Raw genomic sequence first — 22,596 nt, forward strand, 5'->3', positions numbered from 1 at the left:
TCCCTGTCATGCCCACTGTTGAGCTTGAATGCACGCGAGGTCATTACCCGCGCGTCATCCATGTCAGCGCGGGAAGAAGATCAACTCCTCGAGCTTGCAAATGACGGCGGGCTGAAAAGTATGTTTGACATAACATCTCTGCCGGCATTCTGGATCAAAGTCAAGGCTGACTATCCTGAGATACCCACGGAGGCACTGAAAAGCACTGGAAAGCACTTCCATTTCCAACGTATCTCCGCAATGAATACAACGAAAACTAAACTGTGGAATAGACTGGACATAAGGAACCCCCTTCGAGTATCGCTGTCTCCCATCACCCCTCGATGGAACCGTCTTGTTGCAGGAAAACAAGCCCAGGGCTCGCACTGATTCAGCGATATTGGTGTGTTGCAAAGATTTTATACGTTCATACGGGGAAAATATGTGCTGTGTGTTTAATATCCAAACGTTACTTAAAATGTTAAGATGCTATTGACTTATATAACCATATAACAATTACAGCACGGAAAGAGGCGATCTCAGCCCTTCTAGTCCATGCCAAATGTTACACTCACCTAGTCCCACCGACCTGCATTCAGCCCATAACCCTCCATTCCTTTCCTGTCCATATACCTATCCAATTTTTCATTAAATGATAATATCGAACCTGCCCCTACCACTTCTACTGGAAGTTCATTCAAGACTTACTTCAAGCTCCCCTGTCCTCCCCTGATAATTTACTTACCGCTATATTCATGCGAGAAAAATATGCGCCGTGTGTTTAAAATTAAATTCATTAGATAAACCCTTTTACAGACGAAATTGAGTGTATTAGTCACTTATCACCTATATTGCGGCCGTGATTAACACCCCCCCCCGAACAGAATCGCCAAAAACAATGTGCAGAAAAGAAATCGGCACGAACACGCATGCGCACTGGCACCCGCGCAAGGCTTCGTGGTCATTGTAGTCTTTCTCGGGGTAAACCCAACGTTTTGACTGCTACTCTTGTCCGTTGGCAACCCTACCCCCCCCCCACCCCTGCCTCCCCCCGGTCGGCCGGTCCGCAAGAATATTGTCAATATGAAACCGGTCCGCACTGCAAAAAAGGTTGGGGACCCCTGATCTACATAACTTCAACATTTTGAATATACTCAGGTAAATTTACAGAATTACATATTTACAATGGTAGCACATCACAACTAGCAGAACCCCTCTGGATATTCAATATTGGTGCCTGTGACAAAAGCCAGACACCCAACATACAGTATACATCATTAGTTACAGTGTTGAGGGATGGCTAATGAATATACTACAGAAATTTAGAGACAAAAGCAAATCCACCTTGCACTGTGCATTACGTGGCAGGGACTCTGTGCCAACAGTATGAACATTCCTCTATTGTCTTCCCTAATGTAGTGTCAATGGGACAGAATCAGAATGTCCTATTGTCTACAGGTTTTATTGCACAAAGACTGGTTCTTACTTTAGTTAATCCATAACTGGTTATCCATAATGTCATTATTCCAGTATGATCCCTAATAGCATACTGTATATGAACAGATTTCTTAAGACCATAAGACAGAAGCAGAATTAGGCCATTCACCCCATCGAGCATGCTCCACCAATCCATCATTGCTGACTTATCATTCCTCTCAACCTCAGTCTCCTGCCTTCTCACCATAACCTTTGATGCCCCTGCTAATCAAGTACTTATCAACCTCCACCTTAAATATACATAATCACTTGGCCTCCAAAACCTTCCGTGGCAATGAATTCCACAGATTCATGATGCTCCTTCTAAAGAAATTAAGACCATAAATTAAGATACAGGAGTAGGATTAGGCTAGTTGGCCCATTGAGTCTGTTCTGCCATTTCATCATGGCTGATCCAATTTTCCTCTCAGCCCCAATCTCCTGCCTTCTTCCCGTAACCCTTCGTACCCAGACCAATCAAGAATCTATCAACCTCTGCCCTAAATTTCCATAAAGACTTGGCCTCCACAGCTGCCTGCGGCAAAGCACCCCACAGATACTCCACTCTCTGGCTTAAGAAAATCCTCTTCATCTCAGTTCTAAAAGGACACCCTCTATTCTGAGGGTGTATCCTCTGGTCTTAGTCTCACCCACCACAGGAAACATCAAGGCCTTTCACCATTCAATAGGTTTCAATGAGGTCACCCTCATTCTTCTGAATTCTAGTGAATACCAGCCCAGAGCCATCAAATGCTCTACATATAAGCCATTTAATCTTGGAATCATTTTTATGAATCTCCTTTGAACCCTCTCCAGTTTCAGCACATCCTTTCTAAGATAAGGGGTCCAAACTGCTCACAATAGTCCAAGTGTGGCCACACCAGTGTTTCATAAAGTTTCAACATTACGTCCTTGCTTTTATATTCTAGTCCTCTTGAAATGAATGCTAACATTTGCATTTGCCTTCCTCAAAACAGACTCAGCCTGCAAACACGAGGAAATCTGCAGATGCTGGAATTTCAAGCAACACACATAAAAATTGCTGGTGAATGCAGCAGGCCAGGCCGCATCTCTAGGAAGAGGTACAGTCGACGTTTCAGGCCGAGACAACTTCGTCAGGATTAATCTCTTCTTTCAGTTAATCCTGATGAAGGGTCTCGGCCCGAAACGTCGACTGTACCTCTTCCTAGAGATGCTGCCTGGCCTGCTGCGTTCACCAGCAACCTTTATGTGTGTTGCTCAACCTGCAAATTAACCTTTAGGGAATCCTGCACAAGGTCTCCCAGTCACTTTTCACCTCCATTTTTTGTATTTTCTCTCCATTTAGAAAATAGTCAACCCTTTCATTTCTTCTATCGAAGTGCATGACTCTATACTTCCCAGCACTGTATTCTATCTGCTAATTCTTTGCCCATTCTCCAAATCTGTCTAAGTCCTTCTGTAGCCTCTCTACTTCCTCAAAACTACCTGCCTCTCTACCCATCATCATATTGTCTGCAAACTTTGCAACAAAGACAATGAGATGTAACGTAAAAAGAATCAGTCCTAACACAGACCCCTGTAGAACAACACTAGTCACTGACAGCCAACCAGAATAGGTTCCATTTATTCCCACTCTTTGCCTCCTGCTAATCAGCCACTGCTTTATCCATGCTAGAACCTTTCCTGTAATATCATGGGCTTGTAGTTTGTTAAGCAGTCTCACATGTGGCACCTTGTCAAAGGCCTTCTGAAAATCCAAGTACACAAGATCAATCAATTATCCTTTGTCTATCCTGCTTGTTACTTCTTCAAAGAATTCCAACAGATTTGTCAGGCAAGATTTTCCCTTAGGAAACCATGCTGACTATGGTCTATTTTATCATGTGTCTCCAAGTACCCTGAGACCGCATCAACCTTAATAATCAATCCCAACCACTGAGGTCAGATTAACTGGCCTGTAGTTTCCTTTTTTTCTGCCTCTCTCCCTTCTTGAAGCGTGGAGCGACAATTGCAATTTTCCAGTTTTCTGGAACCATTCCACAATCTAGTGATTCTTGAACGATCATTACTAATACCTCCATGATCTGTTCAGTCACCACTCTCAGAACTTAGGGGTGTACACCATCTGGTCCATGTGACTTACCTACATTCAGATCTCTCAATTTCCCTGAACATTCTCTCTAGCTAAAATAACTTCACACACTTCATGCCCCCGATACTTGAAACTTCCATCACACTGCTAGTGTCTTCCACAATGAAGAATACTTATGAAAATACTTATTCAGTTCATCCGCCATTTCCTTGTTCCCCATTACTACCTCTTTAACATCATTTTCCAGTTGTCCAATATCCACTCTCACTTCTCTTTTACACTTTATGTATCTGAAGTAACTTTTGGTATCCACTTTAATATTATTGGCTAGCTTACTTTCGTATTCAATTTTTACCTTCTTAGTTACTTTTTTTAGTTGCCTTCTGTTGGTTCTTAAAAGCTTCCCAATCCTCTAACTTCCCACCAATATTTGCTCTATTGTATACCTTCTCTTTGTGTTTTATGTTGGCTTTTACATCTCTTGTTAGCCACGGTTGTGCCATCTTTCCTTTAGAGTACTTCTTCCTCTTTGGGATGTACAGTATATATCTTGTACCTTCCGTATTGTTTCCAGAAATTCCAGCCATTACGGCTCTGCCATCATCCCTGCTAGTGTTCTTTTCCAATCAATTATGGCCAACTCCTCACTCATGCCTCTGTAATTCCCTTTACTTCACTGTAACACTTACACACCTGGCTTTAGCTTCTGCTTCTTAAAATTCAGGGTGAATTTGATATTATGATCACTTTCCCTAAGGGTTCTTTTACCTTAAGCTCTCTAATCAATTCTGGTTCATTGCACAACACCCAGTCCAGAATAGCTGATCCACTGGTGGTCTCAACCACGAATTACTCTACAGAGCCATCTTGTAGGTACTCTAAAAATTCCCCTTCTTGTAATCCAGCACCAACCTGATTTTCCCAATCAACCTGCATATTGAAGTCCCCTATAACTATTGTACAATTGCCCTTTTGGCAAGCATTTTCTATCTCCCATTGTAATTTGTAGGCTACATCTTCACTACTGTTTGGGAGTCTGTATACAACTCCCAGCAGGGTCTTTTTACCATTGCAGTTCCTGAGCTCTATCCGCAATGGTTCTACACCTTCCGACCCTATGTCACCTCTTTCTAATGATCTGATTTCATTTTTGAACAACAGAGCAACGCACCCCCCCCCCCCATTGATAGGCAACTTCCTGCCTATCATTTCAATACAATGTGTATCCTTGGACATTAAGCCCCCAGCTATCATCTTCTTCCTGTCATGATTCAGTGATGCCTACAACATCATATCTGCCAACTTGCAACTGTGCTGCAAATTCATCTACCTTATCCCGTGTACTGCACACATTCAGATACAACACCTTCAATCCTGTATTCACCCTTTTCAATTTTGTCGGCATGTAAGTTGCGACACATCCTGTTGGTTGCAATTTTGCCCTATCAACAGGCTCTCCTCACTACACATTGCCTCCAGCTACCTCATCTTCAGCACTATTATCCACCTTTGCTATGATACTTCCTGCATTGAAACATATGCAATTCAGGACCCTTGTGGCCTTTTAACCTTTTAATCAACCTTTTAATTCCTAACTTTGTCTGAAGTCTTACCAACATTTGCCTCCACATGCTCTTCACTAACGGTTCTGGTACTTTGGTTCCCAACCCGCTGCAACTCTAGTTTAAACCCCATCATGTAGCATTAAAAAATCCTCCTCATCTCTGTTCTAAAGTAACATCCTTGTATTCTGAGGTTGTGCCTTGTGTTCCTGGACTCCTCCAGAATAGGAAACATCTTCTCTATGTCCATTCTATCTAGGCCTTTCAATAGTCAATAGGTTTCAATGAGATCCTCCCTCATTCTTCTAAACTCGAGTGAGTAGAAGCCCAGCACCACGAAACACTCCTTATACCTTGACCATTTCATTCCCCGGATCATTCTCGTAAACCTCCTCCGCATCCTGTCCATTGCCAGCACATCCTTTCTTAGATAAAGGGCCGAAAACTGCTCACTATACTCCAAGTGTGGTCTGATCAGTGCTTTATAAAGCCTCAGCATTGCATCCTTGTTTTTATATTCTAGTCCTCCTGAAATGAATGCAAACATTGCATTTGCCTTCCTCATCACTGACTCAGCCTGCAAGTTAACCATCAGGAAATCCTGCACTAGAACTCCCAAGTCCATTTGCTCCTCTGATTTCTGAATTTTCTCCCTGTTTATAAAACAATCTACTCCTGTACTAGCCACTGTCCATTGGCCTCCTGTATCTTTTAGAATTGATTTTCAAGTTCTGTTACGTGTTTTGAAAGCTCTTAGTGGTCTGTGACCGGAATACATTACGGAATCACTTGTGTTTTACAATCCTGCTCAAGCACTCAGGTCTTCTTCCGCCGATCTCTTAATTTTAAACAATCCCCCTCAAAAGATAAGTAGCAGGTCAGCTTTTTGAACGATGCCCCTAAATAGTGGTATTCAATACCTAAAACTGTAAGGGACGCAGACTCAGTTGACACTTCTAAACATCAGCTCAAGGTCTACTTATTTAAATTTACTTTTAATTGACATCTTTTTTTCTTTTATTTTCATGTTTTCACTTTATTCCATGGTAAAACACTTTGAACTACATCTGTATGGAAAGTGCTCTATAAATTGTTATTATTATTATTACTTACTCCTTCTACCAAAGTGCATGACCATACACTTTCCTACACCATATTCTATCTTCCACATCGTTGCCCATTCTCCCAATCTGTCTAAGTCCTTCTGCAGACTCTCTGCTTCCTCAACACTACCTGCCCCTCCAACTATCTTTGTATCATCCGAAAACCTGGACACAATGGCATCAAATCTGTCACCCATTCTAGCTCATGCCCTCTAATCCAGATAGCAACCTGGCAAACCTCTTCTGAGCCCTCTCCAAAGTTTCCTCATCCTATGTGCAATGGGCAACCAGTGAATGGACCTCAAAACAAGAGTTCACTGTTGAGCAACTAGGACATCCCATCATTGGCATAGAATGAGAAAAGAAGCATTCTCAACACCACCAGTCACCAAATAAAACCAGTCAAATAGAGAGCAGATGAATTTAACCATCAGCCAAAATTTTAATTCAGGTGTATTCCTCTGCTGCATCAGAAAGTTATGTCCCGGGCAATATGAAAAGAAGCCAAATGTAATATTGTTGTCAAAGTCCTGTTATCACAGCAAATAATTATACACATTAAAGTCTAATCTTGTCTGAAACTAGATTTAGATCTACCAAAGCTGGTAGACATTTGAATTGGAAAACCACATGTAATATTGATGTCACAAACAAGAGAAAATCTGCAGTTGCTGGAAATCCTTTGGCAGGATGGAGGATCTATTGTACTATTGATGTAATTTTTTTTACATTTTGCACTTTCTATGCTTAATAAATATTTCCAACTTCAAATTCGCAACAAATGGTCTTTCTCCTGTCAGCAAATATCAGACGATCTAGTACTGCTTCACATGAGTGCTTAGCAATTAATTTGAAATGGTTGAACTTCCTGGCTTGCTGCCTGCTTTATTCCCTCAGCTGCACTTCCTTTCTGGAGCGCTGCGGATCCAGTGAAGATTGTAAGCCTCTCTGATGCAGCTAACCCGCAAGCAGCCGTTAGGTCCCAGGAGGTGGTTTCTGATACCTTGGGTACCGTAATGGCCTGTTGTCAAAGACCTTTGATTTGCTTTTGAATGTCTCAGATGCTCAGAAACATTTTTTAAATAATTATTTAAATAATTAAGCCAAGGAAATAAATATTTTAAAAACGTGAAGAAGTACATTTACTGAAAACACATTTAAGTTATAAATTAAGCCAAACCTTAATGGTCAAATAAAATTAAATAATAAGTTCAGAGTTCAGTAAGTTAAAAAGAAACTGAACACTGCAGTACATCTGCCGAGTGTGTAATCAAATGTTGTCTTCCACACTTAATCTACCACTATCCAAGCAAGACTTTAAAAGTCTTCAGGGCCATATAGGAAGTGCAGCATTTCAGAAGTGGGAATGACAGACAAGGGCGGTGTGTGAGTCAGAATGAGGAATTGCTAGGCCTTGGAACTGGAAATGAAATATATAGAATTTACACTGAGTCTTGGGCCAGAAAGAAGTTCTCAAGGTTCGAAGTACAAAGCAAATTTATTATCAAAGTGCATCATATGTCACCATACACAAACTTGAGATTTATTTTCTTGCGGGAAACCACAGTAAACACAAGAAACACAATAGAATCCCAACAGGACGGACATGAGCCAATGTGCAAAAAAAAGCACAACAAGCTGTGCAGCTACAAGAAGTAAGAGATAATAATAAAAAATAAATAAGCAATAAATATCAAGAGCATGAGATGGAGAGTCCTTGAAAATGAGGCCATAGGTTGTGGGATCATTTCCATGATGAAGTGAAGTTGAGTGAAGTTATCCCTTCTAGCTCATGAGCCTGATGGTTAGGGGGTAATAACTGTTCCTGAACTTGGTGGTACGGGTCCTGGGGCTCACTTACTTTCTTCCAGCTGGTAACAGTGAGAAAAGAGCATGGCCTAGACAGTGTTGGTCCTTGATGATGGATGCTGCTTTCCTGCAATAGCACTCTATGTAGATGTGCACAGTGGTGGAGAGGGCTTTACCTGTGATGGATTGGTGTGTACAATTTTTTGTAGTTTTTTCCATACAAGGCCATTGGTGCAGCTACTCAATATACTCTCCACCACACATCAATAGAAGTTGCCAAATCTTCCCAAGCTTCTAAGAAAGTTGAGGTGCTGCCGTGGTTTCTTCATAATGGCGTCTACGTGCTGGAACCAGGACAGATCCTCAGATATGACAACACCGAGGAATTTGAAGTTGCTGACCCTCTTCACCTCTGATCCCCCAATGAGATCATGGACCTCCAATTTCCTCCTCCTTTTTTTTCTGCTTGCAGATAGCTTGATATTAACAAGAAATGCATTGAACTCCTCATTGTTTCTGCTTTGTTTTCTTCCAAGTGGTCTGATACCAACAGTAGACCACCATTCAGGTCAGGAAGTGAGGTACATATGATTGTGGCTTAAAATTCTCATATAAGCACTGAAAACATGTTTTATAAAGGGGATGATGTTGATATAAATGATGCTTACACACCAGTGAAGGAGTTCTTGCTGCTTTGTTGGACCTAGAAAATGTTACAGGATCGTTATCACTATATAATGACTGAATCTGCCTCAATAATCAGGACTTTAGTGGAAGGTAAACAGAACACAGATGATTTAGCACAAGAAGCCCTATGAATTTCCTGAATGGTATTCAACTTTACAGCTGCTGCTGTTACCTTAAATAGGAATGAAGAATACAGTTTAAAAAAAATCAGTGTCCATTCATTGTGTTGTACTGCTTGAAAATAGGATTTATTTTTACTTGCAGGACAATAACAAATAACCTACAATGTCACTTCTGCACAACAGTTAAACAGTAATTTGAAAAGTTATGCCCCATGATTAGCTACTTACATTACGGAGCTCGAAATCTCAGCTAAGCTTCCTGACACATTGCAGCAATAACAGACAGCCTGGTGAATTTAATTCCATGCCACTAATTAAATTTCAAAATGATGTCAAAAAACTTCATTAGTAACTGGTAAAAACACTGAAGCTAATTTTAAAAATTCCATTAAGTTTAATTCATAAGTTTAAAGTTCATACTTATTTTAAATATTCTTCCACTCCTCATTGTAATATTAGCAACTTTTATATTGCCATAATTGTCTGAGGGCACAGTAGGTAATATTTTATTTTAAAACAAGAGCATCATCCAAGGAAATTTGCTACTAGGAGGGAATGAATCAGAATCAGTTTTATTATTACTGACAAACAGTAGGTCATGAAATTTATTGTTTTGCAGCAGTAGTACAGTGCAATATAGAAAATTACTAGAAGTTACAATAAGTAATATAATACAAAGAAAGCAAAATAATGAAACAGTGTTCACTTTCATGCAACATTCAGAAATCTGATGGCGGAGGGGAAGGAGCTGTTGATAAAGCATTGATTGTGTGTCTTCAGGCTCCTGTACCTCCTCCCTAATAGTAGTAATGAGATGAGGACATGTCCTAGATGATGAGATTCCTTATTGATTGATGCTGCCTTTTGAAGATATCCTTGATGATGGTGAGACCAGTGTCCATGATGGAGCTGGCTGAGTTTCCAAGCCTCTGCAGCTTTTTCTGATCCTGTGCAGTGATACCTCAATACCAGATGGCGATGCAACCAGTCAGAATGCTCTCCACAGTAATCTGTAGAAATTTGCTAGAACCTTTGGTGACATACCAAATCTTCTCAGACTCCTAATGCCTTCTTCATAACTGTATCAATATGTTGGGCCCGGGATAGATCTACTGAAATGTTGACACCCAAAAACTTGAAGCTGCTCACTCTTTCCACTACTGACCCTGAGGACTGATCTGTGTTCTCCCAACTTCCCCTTCCTGAAGTCCATAAGCAATTCCTTGGCCTTACTGAGTACAAGGCCGTTGTTGCAGCACTACTTAATCAGTCTATCTATCTCACTCCTGTTTGCATATGTTGACACATTTAATGTACTTGTTTCACTGGTTCAATATTTTGAGCAATGTTTTAGTTTTCAAAATGTTATGCTTCTATTGTAATACCAGAAAACTTCATGGCTCTCTACATGCAGAATACAATGCAAAACTAACATTTCCTAGTGGACATTAGTATCAAAACTTAATTGATCTGAAATCTGTCAGTAAAATGACAATTGTCCTTTTCAAATAAGGCCACCTGAAAAGCAATAGATATTTTCCTGATGAACTAATTTATCTAAGCGAAAAAGGTTTAACTTTATATATGGTCTCTCTGCAACTTAGGGAGGTTCAAAATGAATCAATAAAATACTGTTGAGGTGTGATGTCTCTTGCAATTTAGAGAATGCAACAAATATTTAAAAATTAAAGGGCAGACATATAAAGGAATCTGTGTGATTTTTAAAAATTCATTTATATCCATGGAGGAAAACAGGTCACTTTCTTTATGGGTGTTTTTCCCATCTTGTTGCATTTCCAGTGTTCACTGCACACAGCCATGTTATGCACAAAGACATGGCCCAGTACACTGATTATGAATTCATCAGTAAAATTCGATTTAATAATCTGTAAATATTGGATCTTGACCAGACTTGTAAATAACCAGCCTACATTGCACTGTCTACTGCTCGTTTCATTCAACTTCGTGAAGAATGAGTTAGAGGTCGTCCCTATTTGATTCTGTTTCAGCTATTAGAAATCACTTCAGCATTTTTGCAATGATACTACTTGCATGCACCATTTGGCTAGAGCCCTATAAGCATCCTAACTGAGGTAATCTCTCATAGCAATGTTTCAGTGCACTCAAGAACCAGATTACCTTTTGATAGTTTAAACATCTGCTTCTTTCTCCTGAATTTGTTCTCAAAGCTACTTTGCATCAAGATTACAACACAATATCTCTCATCGCATCTCCTTACCTGCCTATCAACTCCCTCTGGCACTGCCCCTCCCCTTCTCTTTCTTCCATGGTCTTCTACCCTCTCCTATCAGATTCCCCTTTCTCCAGCCCTTTATCTCTTTCACCTATCAGCTTCCCAGCTCTTCACTTCACCTCGCCCCTCCCAGTTTCACCTGTCGTCGACTACCTTGTACTTCTTCCTCCCCTCCCCCTACTTACTTGCTCTAACTTCTCATCTTTTTTTTTCCCCAGTCCTGATGAAGGGCCCTGGCCTGAAAATTCGACTGTTCACTCTTTTCCATAGATGTTGCTTGGCCTGATGAGTTCCTCCAGTATTTTGTGTGTGTGTTGTGCAATGTAAAAAACTGCTGTTTTCAGAATATGGGAATTGTTGATAACCCTTCTTCAACCAAAAACAATGAGCGACAAGCACTCTAGATGAATCTGTATTTGTGTCTCAAATAGTTTTGCAATGAGTCATCTATGTATTTCTTGTGGATTCTTGTTAATCGGGACCCATTAGGACCAGTACATTTTGGCCCAATTATGTGCTGTCCCAATGAGCCAAGGTTTCATGGAAATAGTTAAAAATGTATCAAAAAGACAAACTGTCATTTAACTAAGTAACAAATTATGTATTTAAATGAAATACAGAACAAATTAGAACACTACAAATACTATTATGATGTGTTCATTATTAATAGTTACTGATAGTATGCTGCCATGAATGGACTGCCTTCATACAATGTTTTCGACAACTGCATCCTCCAAATCGTCATTTCCATTGTAACTTTCAAAATAATTGTCAATACTTTCAAATTCTTTGCAGTTCCTAACTTGTTGAAGTAGTGAAATCATTTCATTTTCACTCCCAGCCATTTCTGGCATCTCCAAGCCTCAATGCTTAAAATCACAGTGAACAAAACAGTTCTGAATTATCTTACTGCTTATTTCTTGCCAGCAGTGACAAAGATCACTGCTTTTTGAACACAAGCACACACACAATTGATGCAGTTTAAAAATTGTTTGCTCTAAGCATCTTGTAGAGTCTAATGGCCACACAAGTACATGCAATTGACACTAGTTAGAAACTGTTCAGCAACAGTCCCCTATCCCAATTAAGTGGCATAGTGTTCCAAATAAACTAAGGGCATCCTGGCTATTTTCTCAATTAGTTTTTGTTCTTTAAGAGTTGGCCCAAATAAGTGGCTGCCCCAGTTAACCAATGGCCCAGTTAACTGAAATCCACTGTAGAAATTATGTTATATAACATAATTTTTCACATTATCAATTCAGCATTGCTATTATGTTGAATAATTGTAATAAAAGAATACAGAGGAAAATTGGTCCATAAGTCCAAATGTGCCGAAAGGAAACAGCACAGATAGAAAAGGTGGTGAAGAAGGCAAATGGAGATCTGCCGTCATTTACTAGGGTACAAAATATGAGAAAATGAAGGTTATGGTGTAATTTTATAAAAATTTGGTAAGCTACTGCTCTATACAATTCTGGTTTCCACATTATAAAAGAGGATGTAATTACAGTGGAGAGGGTGCAGAGGAGATACATTCGCATGTAGTGCGGGGTGAAGCTTTTCAGGGATGAGAAGAGAATGGATAGATTAGGTTTGTTTTCCGTGCAGTGAAGGAGACTAAAGGGAAACTTGGCTAAGGTATACAAAATTACAGGATGCCTAGGTAACGTGAACAGTAAGAAACCTTTCCTGGATAGGGTAGGTGGAAGAAAATATTCCCCACAGCAGAGACTGTTAAAACTAGAAGGCATTGGCTTATAGTAAGGGTTAAGAGATTGAGTATGATCTAAGGAAGAACTTTTCATCGACGGGGGGGGGGGGGGTGACATATTCAAATGCACCACTTAAATGTGTGGTGGAGGCAGATACACTCATAACAATTATGAAGTATCTGAACAACTACTTGAATCACCAGGCAGAGAAGGCTCATAAATTAAGTTACAATTTACAATAGATGGGTGGCCAGACTGAACATGATGGGCCAAAGGGCCTTCTGTGATGTATCAACCTATAACTGAAACTGTATGGTGTCTGGTTCTGAAGTCATAAATATATATTAGCACATTAACATATTGGAGGAACTTTCCAGGAGCCAGCACGTAATTGTCATCACAAAATAGGCACAACCGTGCCTCTACTTTCTTAGAAGTTTGATAGACTGGATATGGCATCAAAAACTTTGACAAACTTATATAGCTGCACAGTGAAGAGCATTCTCACTGGTTGTATCATGGCCTGGTATGGAAATACAAATGCCCAAGAATGGAAAATTCTACAGAAGGTACAGGCAAAGCCCTCTCCATCATTGAATACATCTACTTGGATGTATAGCATCCATCATCAAAAAAAAGTTTCTTCTATTCAGGGTATGCTCTCTTCTCAGTACTATCTTACACTCCACACCACTTGTTTCAGGAACAGTTATTATCCCACAAACGTCAAGATCCAGAACCAGCATGGAGACTCACTAATTCTATGACCTACAGGTTCGTTTTCAAGGACTCTTGACAGCTCATATTCTTAGTATCTTTTTCTGCCGTTTGTCTTCATTTGCACATTGGTTGTCAGTCTTTGTCTGTTTATGTATAGTTTGTCATAGTATTGTATTTCTTCTATTTCTTGAAAATGCCTGCATGAAAATGAATCTCAAGGTCGTATATGGTAACGTACATGCACATTGATAATAAATTTACTTTGAAATTTTGACACTTATTTTTATTTTGGTCCATATTTCCGCTCATGCATCCTTATGGATGTAAAAGTTTTAAATGTTGTTTTACTCAAAAAACTATTATCAAAAAACTATTTATGGAGAAGTTAATTATGGTATCTATATTATTAATATTCTTAGTACTACGTGTCTCCTTAAATACCATTTTTGATCCTAATACTAGTGCTGTGATATCTTTCTCACGGCCATTAGTGCAACATACACTATACTTTATTTCTTAGTTTTTTTATTAAGTGTGGATGGCACAAATACACTTGTTTCATCATATTATTAATCTAATAAAAGTTATTTAATCTTATTAAGGCTATTTTCTCCTTTCATATGTAGGGTGCAGGCACAGATGAAAACTGCCTTATTGAAATACTTGCCTCAAGAACGAACAGTGAGATCTATGCAATCAATGAAGTCTACATGATGCGTAATGTATTTTTGAATTTCTATTCAAATAATAAAAAACAGTTAAGATTTACAAAAATGGCAACTTCCAGTTTCCAAGGATAAATATTTATTTGTGCCTGGAATGAGGGTGACAGTAGTCAAGCCATATTTGTCCATCAAAACAGTTTGCCAAGAAACCGTATTATTAATTTATCTCATTATTTACTGTGATACTGCATGGAATAGCCCCTTCTGGTCCTTGAGCTGCACTGCCCAGCAATCTCCTGATTTAATCCTAGCCCAATCACAGGACCAAATAAAACCTACTATCTGGTACATCTTTGGACTCCAGGAGGAAATGGGAGCACGTGGAGGAAACCTATGCAGTCACAGGGAGAACATACAAACTCCTTAGAGGCAGCAGCGGGAATTGAACCCAGGTCGTTGGTACTTTAAAGCATTGTGCTAACCACTACACTACTGTGCCTCCACAATAACATCAATTATGATGTTATTGATCCCATGACAATGGTTAAATTTTGTCCTAACGACATTGAAGAAGTAGTCCGTATATCCAATTAGGCTTGCTCTTTGTGGAAGTATTTGAAATCAATGGTACAACTATAATACTGAAATTTCTATCATCCTCAGTTACAAAGGTTGCAAGATAGGAAGATGCTCTTGATATAGCTGCTTTAATTTGTCTTAGAACAGGAATAGTGCAATGTTGATGGAGAGGTGATATTCAGTCTAGTGCACATCAATCAACTGCTCTTTCTTGCATGGTATCTATTATTTTAGCTATTATTCTATTTGCAACCAGGCAGATGCAAGACTTGAAGTTTAGTGGGGAAGCCTTGAGGACTCAAGTTATATCACTCATCAGAAAAGTGCCCAGATTGTGTCCTGTACTTAGAAGAGTGTGTTAAAATGGCTAGCCCAGAAACTCACCTACATCCAAATTTTAAATTGGGCTCCTTGGAGAGGCCACTTAAAACTTTACTTATTTCACTTAATTTATGGCAGAAATGAAAATTGGTATTTCTTCTAGGGCTCAGCACTAATTCATGGGATAGTTGCCATGTCTTTTCCTTCTGGAGGTCATTGCTGTCTTACTATTTTGTCACTAGTCAGGTCAAAAGAAAATTGTTGTGGGTGCCAAAACAAGGCTCCATGAAGCTTCTGACAATGCTTTACTGACAACAAACTTCTAAGAAGATGTTCAGTTGTCATGATGACTGGTCTCTGATTGTTAACCTGAAGTCATTGGACTCGAGGAGTCCAGATTGAATGGATATACACCAACCATGTTCATACAAGACATTATCCGAGGATGATAATTCAACAGTCTGATATATTAGTTGTTAAATATGGTAACCACCTTTTAAGGCCTTTTATATCAATGTCTATCACTAGTTGTCCTCAGATATTAGTGAGTTAGACTTTTAAAGGGTTAATAGGACTAAAAATACCTATATTTTATCTCTGCTTAATACCTGAATAATTGCCAATAGGTACTTCCATATTCCTTTGCTTTTGAATTTACCAAACTCTACAAAGTGAGTAAACTATGTCTTCCATCCTTGCACCCTTTCAACATTGCTGCCTGTGGCAATGAATTCCACATATTCAACCCCTCTGGCTAAAGATATTCCTCCTCACCTCTGATCTAAAGTTTCATTCTGTTCTAATGTTGTGCCCTCTGGCCCTATGTTCTCCACTGTTGAAGTCATCCTCTCTATCTAGGCCTTTCAGCACAGTATTTGATATGCTTCAGTGAAATCCCCTCATTCTTCTAAACTCCAATGAGTACAAGCCCAGAGCCATCAAATGCTCCTTATATATTAACCCATTCATTCCTGGAATCATTCTCATAAACCTCTCACGAGGAAATCTGCAGATGCTGGAATTTCAAGCAACACACATAAAAATTGCTGGTGAACGCAGCAGGCCAGGCAGCATCTATAGGAAGAGGTACAGTCGACGTTTCGGGCCGAGACCCTTCGTCAGGACTAACTGAAAGCGGAGATATTAAGATAATTAGTCCTGACAAAGGGTCTCGGCCCGAAACGTCGACTGTACCTCTTCCTATAGATGCTGCCTGGCCTGCTGCATTCACCAGCAATTTTTACGTGTGTTGCTCACAAACCTCTTCTGGACCCTCTCCAATGTCAGCAGATCCTTCCTTAGATATCAGACCCAAAATTGCTCATGATACTCCAAATATTGTCTGACCAATGCCCTATAAAGTCTCAGCATCACATCCTTGCCTTTATATTCTTATTCTCCTGACATGCTAACATTGCATTTGTCTTCCTCGCTACTGACTCTACTTGAAAGTTAACCTTTAGGGAATCCTGCACGAGGACTCCTAAGTCCCTTATCTTGTTTAGCAGCCTCATGTGCGGCACCTTGTCAAGGGCCTTCTTAAAATCCAAGTAAACAACATCCAGCTTTATCTCACGCACTCTGAATTACCAGACCTGCATCATAACAACAGAAGCTCTTCACCACTGTGCAATCTATAAATTTGAAAATTTCACATGGTTGTCAATGTAATTTGTTTTTTTTTGGTTTTAGAGTTTGGCACGCAACTTCAAGAGGATATTGATTCAGAAACATCTGGACACTTCAGGGATACTCTCATGTTGCTTGCACAAGTACCTTATTTCTTATTAATATTGCCTACATTGTGCACTGGGTTTTGTGAAAGTACATGTTATTATACCAAATCCTTTACACCGACCATGTAATTCTAATGATTTCTTGTGGCAAAACTCGTGAAAATAGCAAATACATTTTCTCATTTCTTTTCAATTGGAAATTAATAATGTTTAAACAAAAGATCTCATGTATTCTATAAGATGATGTGTAATGAAAGTAATGTTATCCTAACCAAATGGCTATTTATCACAATTTTTACTGCATTCAAGCACCCGTAATACCCAAATTTTGTTGGACGTAATCTTTACATTATGCTGAGAAGGGATGATGGAACATTGCTTTGCTTCTCATTCTCCAATAACAAGAAATCTCTATCAGCTGTATGGCGCCATTGTCTCAACGAGCCCTCAGGAGCACACAATGGGTCTGTCTCTGTGAGACCCCAGGAATATATGGAAGTTTCATCTTGGTGAAACCCAATGTCCTATCCCAATGCAACCCAGGTAGAGATAAGACACCTATCCCAGTGAGGACCCATGAATGACGGGGTGAAGTCTTACTCCACAGGGCGGTGTTTTCTGTTTCACCAAAGCCCTGGGAATAGAACTCCAATGTAGAAAAACATCACTCATCAAGAAGTTCACTCATGGACTTTCTTGGTTTAATTAAGCTCAATTTCCACTGTCCAAACCCATTTTATCCATAGTTTAAAGAACTGACAAGTAGCACGCAAATAGACTAAAATAAATTACTTCAACAATTGTTTCAAATTCTTTACCTGAACAATGCACCTGAAGGTATATTACAAATATAGCCATATATTAATTTGACAAAAAAGTTGAATCCAGAAGTCATAAGAGATACACATCTGATAAAGCAAATATGCCCACACAGAATAGTTTCAGAACTATACCATGGAAATAATACCACAGAATTTTACCGTAAGAAGTTATCCTGATCATGTCCAGAAATCAATCTTTAATACATGAATTCCAGGCTTTGTAAGAGACTTAGACTGGAAATCCATTACAATTAGAATGAGAACGTTCATTAGGAGATTAAGAAAGCCAAGCAATGCAGGGAAATCACAGGATTGCTGAGAAGTGGACACACTGTTCATGAAAATGTGAGCCATTATAACCCACTGCAATCACTATATGAGATCTTTGACTTGAACTATTAACTGTTTCCATTCCACAGATGCTGCCTGACCTGCTGAATGTTTTTATTGACACATTTGCAGTCAGCGTTGCTTTTTTTTAACTTTTTCAAACTGTTCACTCACTCAGCTATGATCTGAATATTCCCTCTAGCAGTCCAGCATCAATGCCATAAGTTAACATGCATATTCCAATTTCATAAAATGTTAAAAGCTAAAAGCAGCAGGATCTACCTTGGCTAGCAAACTTAGAGGCAAGGTTCCACAGCTATCAAGGATATCTTAGGGACAGGGACAACCACTTATAATCTGAATATTCCTACACTGAATTAGAATTGCTGATCAACTGGATCGTGCTTTCACTTGGGAGAATCTACTCAGGGACATACTCTGAGAAAAACAGTTTCCTCCCAAAGACAATATAACTAGTGAATTCAATTACTTCACTATCTGTGGAAAGGTCTGACCAATTAAACCAGTGGCCCAGTTCACTACATAGGTAGATAAATTATGAGTAATAGAGAAGAAGTAAATAGCCACATTGGTAAATGATGTGATTTTGTTCTCAAGCTTTTAAAGGTGCTAGAATGGAACATTAAGATTTATCAACATCTTGGCCATAAATATGACACATTGAAAAGTGTATGGTATATTTTAAAAACATTTCAATATTATAACATTTCATTCAAACTTTTTTAAAACACTGATTTATTCTGGGCACTGACAAATATTTTTATGTCAGTTAATAATATTTTCTGATTTAATGTATTAATTATGCATATAAAATCCCATTAACAAATATCCCAGTTTGAAAAATGGAAGAGTTTGATTTACTGAATAATTTTATGTATTTTGAGGTTGCAACTAAACAAGGTCTGCTGCTAATATTGCATGAGCATTGGCTTTTGCTGTCCGAGAACAGGATCAATACTGGTCTCCAGCTGCAGAAGGGAACATTGTCCTTTTCTCCTTTGCTTTCAAATGCCAATGCAGAGCTCAGCAAATAAATAGCAAATGTTTAGCTCACACTATACCTTTGGGCATAAAAAATGTAAAGGCATTCACATCTTTCTGGCTGTAGGTCAGGGTCACTTCTTTAAATGTGTGGTGTGACTCAAGCTTGTTTCAGGCAAGCTTAATAACATGTTGTATTATCAGGAACCACTGATTTAAATTATTAATGTGTGTGTCTAGGCATTATGAAGATCAATGCTTGATCAATTTTCAAACTCCAAAATGGTCAAAATGTGATAAGGTTGGTTTATTTGTAAAAGGGTAGATCAATCCCAAAGCGAGATTTGTGACCTTACTTTCTGTGAGGTAAATTGAACAAGCTTAGCTTGCCATAGAGAAAAAATCACTGAGGGTGTAGTTTCTTAAAACTGAGTTAGCTGTCAGTGGAACAATGCCCTTTAGCCTATTGCATCTATTTGACTTCTTCCTATTTCTGATGAAACCATTGTTGCGATGGTGATATGTACTGTTTTCTAACACAGGCAGAATTACAGTAATATCTAACAGAGTAAAATATAATATTAAAAATTGAATGAATTTCCATCCAGGTTCTCTCATTTGGCCAGAACAATTCTTAAAAAGCCTGTAAAATGTATTAAACACTTTCCTGTAATACTTATGAGTTACTTTGCAATCTCCTGCGGAAAAAATGTCAGACAAGCGGGAGATGCTCCAGAGAAATTCCCTCCTTATATGATAAGTAAAAAGCTGAGGGTTAACATTTTCATTCACTTGCTTTTGATTATAATTTGGATGCTTCTAAATGGCAAACTGATTTTTTATATAAAAATTTACCTTTAAGCTCATCCACAACACTTTGAATTCCACACAATCATTACTTTATTTGAAATTGGCTTCAGAAATTGAAGTCACTGAAAGCAATATTGTGCTCAAGGCTCTACTGCCATCTATTGGTATGAAGATTTTCTTTGCAACAGGCAAAGATAACTCGAGAAATTGATACCCTACAGCTGTGCTTCATCTAAAAGTAGCATGGTGTGCATGCTGGCAGGAAAATATTTCCACACCTGGGTATGCATTTTACATTGTTCTTTTGAACAATAGAAAGAAAGTGGGCAAAGGTAAAAGAAGAATTATTTTTATTACTAAAAATTAAAATGAAGTCAAAAAATCTAAAATTATATATTTCACCACATTAGAGCAAGAATAATAGAATAGGTGTCAAATTAGGGCAGGTGCAAAGCACAAAATTTAGAAGAAGATTGTAAATGTTAGACTTCATTTATTAGGAAAGAATGCTGCCTGGATTAGAGGGTATGAGATGTAAGAAGAGGTTGGACATAATTGTAATGATTTTGCTGGAGCATCCGAGGCTGAAGGGAGATCTGACAGAAGTTGTAGGAGGCATGTATTCTGTGTCGGCTGTTTATTATGTGTATTATGGTAACTAGTCACATTAGTGGGGGTGCGGTAGAAGCAAAGGGAATAAGTTAGGTCTTCATGCTTATTTTATGGCAGTTTGTAGCTTGGGGCTGGTGAAGGGCGTATTTATGCTGAGTGCTGAGATAGTGCTCAATCAATAACGCTCAATTCTATGTTCGCTAATTGCTAATGAAGGCTCGAAATAAGGAATTTGACTCTTTGGAGCAACCATTGGAGCTGTGGATGCGTCACGCAAGTATAACAACTCCGTCTGGGGTCGCAGGTGGCTGGCAAATTTTTTGCTTTGATTTTGGATCAATTTCTTTTGCTGCTACAGAAGTTGATAAAAATCATGAAAGGTAGGGTTGGTAGTGGAAGCAGAGATGATAGTGGCATTCAAGAGGCTTTTAGATGCACAAATAAATATGCAGGGAATAGAGGAATATGGATTATGTGCAGAAGAGATTAGCTTAATTTGGCAACAAGTTCAGCACAGACACTGAGGTCTAAAGGACCTGTTGCTGTGCTGTACTGTTCTATGAACAAGCTGCGTCTCTTTCTTGTGGAGCATTTGGGTGAGACAGTGAAGGAAGAAGCAGATGGCGTTCACAATACATTAGGTAGGTTGTGCCTGATTTGTTTTTTCTCTCCTACGTAATGAGATTCATGACTATCCAGCCTTGCTTATGATGTTTCTGAATTTAGCTTGTAATTATGTGGCCTACCTCAATTAAAGTAGGAGGAAAGCCTATCTAACAAGTGAGAATACTGCATTGTCACTCTGAAAGTTAAGTATTCAGTAGAAATAATTTATGAACATAATAAATGGGAATATCCTTTATGCTTTGTTCTTTAATGTGGTTGAATGAACTCGGCCTTTTTTCCTTGGAGCGATGGAGGATGAGAGGTGACCTGATAGAAGTGTATAAGATGATCATAGGCATTGATCATGTGGATGGTCAGAGGCCTTTTGCCAGCGCTGGAATGGCTAGCACGAGAGGGCTCAGTTTTAAGGTGCTTGGAAGTAGGTACAGAGGAGAAGTCAGGGGTAAGTTTTTACGCAGAGAGTGGTGGGTGCTTGGAATGGGCTGCCTGCAATAGTGGTGGAGGTGGATACGATAGGGTCTTTTAAGAGACTCCCGGACAGGTACATGGAGCTTAGAAAAATAGAGGGCTCTGGGTAAACCCAGGTAATTTCTAAGGTAGGGACATGTTCGGTACAGCTTTGTGGGCCAAAGGGCCTGTATGGTGCTGTAGGTTTTTTTACGTTTCTATGTTAAAGCTTTACTAATCCAGCTCTCCTGAAACTTTGTTGGTGCTGAAGTAGCAAATTTTCTGGATTATCGGATGTTATTTCCAATATTAATTTAAAACATTCGATTAAGCTGTTAAATTTAAAGAGACTGTGGGAAACAAGTCTTGATAAACTTCAAGGTTGTTTTGGAGACTGAACCAGATATGCTCTGGGAAAGCATGAGAATCTGGCTCCCATGGAGTGAAAATGACTGTGGGAATCCGGTCCTTGTCCACATGGGAATCAGTACCTCTTTGAGCCAAATGACGACCAGTGAGATTTCTCAGTGGTCAGATAGCAGATTATCAGTTTTGCTGTGGAAGACACCAGGGGAATGTTTCTACTTGTGGGAAGAAGCAAAATGAGAAGACTTTGATATATAGAATAGTTACAAGTGAACTAACTAAAAATTCAGGTCATTATAACTGTGACTGCTGCTTAAAAGGACTTCTGTTCTTTGTTATATCTGATATCTCACAAACTAAACCCCTAAAATTCTTCACAATTTCTCTAATTCTAACTGCAAAGATCTTTAATTACCTCTGTTTGTAGAATAAACCCCAAGTTGTGTGCTATATTTTTATCATCTGTTTTTGTTCTACACTCTTCACCTAGCATTTCATACACATAGAGAATATTGTCATAACCAACACTTTTGAAGAAAACTGTATTTGGCAACAATATTCTTCCTTGTTCTTATTACTTATCAATGTTCTGTAAAATTTACAGGGAACCAGGGAAGAAGGATATGGCTATGAGGATCAAGGCATGGCTGCACAAGATGCCACGGTAAAGGAAGTTATTTTGTACATTTGGCTTTCACCTGTATATCGTCATTTCTATCTTAACTAACTCTCTGCACAAGTACATTTGAAGAGCTGATAGACAACACTGCTAATTGTTTCTT

The 22,596-nt window shown here is 39.0% G+C and overlaps 1 protein-coding gene across 1 annotated transcript in view; it reads left to right on the forward strand.

Moving 5' to 3' along the window:
• Window positions 1-22,596, forward strand: part of LOC140197069 (annexin A10-like) — a 118,033-nt gene that overhangs the window by 73,965 nt on the left and 21,472 nt on the right. The window contains exons 6-8 of the mRNA XM_072256988.1: window positions 14,125-14,215; window positions 16,756-16,835; window positions 22,419-22,478. Of these exons, the coding sequence (XP_072113089.1) occupies window positions 14,125-14,215; window positions 16,756-16,835; window positions 22,419-22,478 (231 nt within the window). The remainder of the gene's footprint in view (window positions 1-14,124; window positions 14,216-16,755; window positions 16,836-22,418; window positions 22,479-22,596) is intronic.

The sequence above is a fragment of the Mobula birostris genome, chromosome 4 (genome assembly GCF_030028105.1).
Source record: "Mobula birostris isolate sMobBir1 chromosome 4, sMobBir1.hap1, whole genome shotgun sequence".
Lineage (NCBI taxonomy): Eukaryota > Metazoa > Chordata > Chondrichthyes > Myliobatiformes > Myliobatidae > Mobula > Mobula birostris.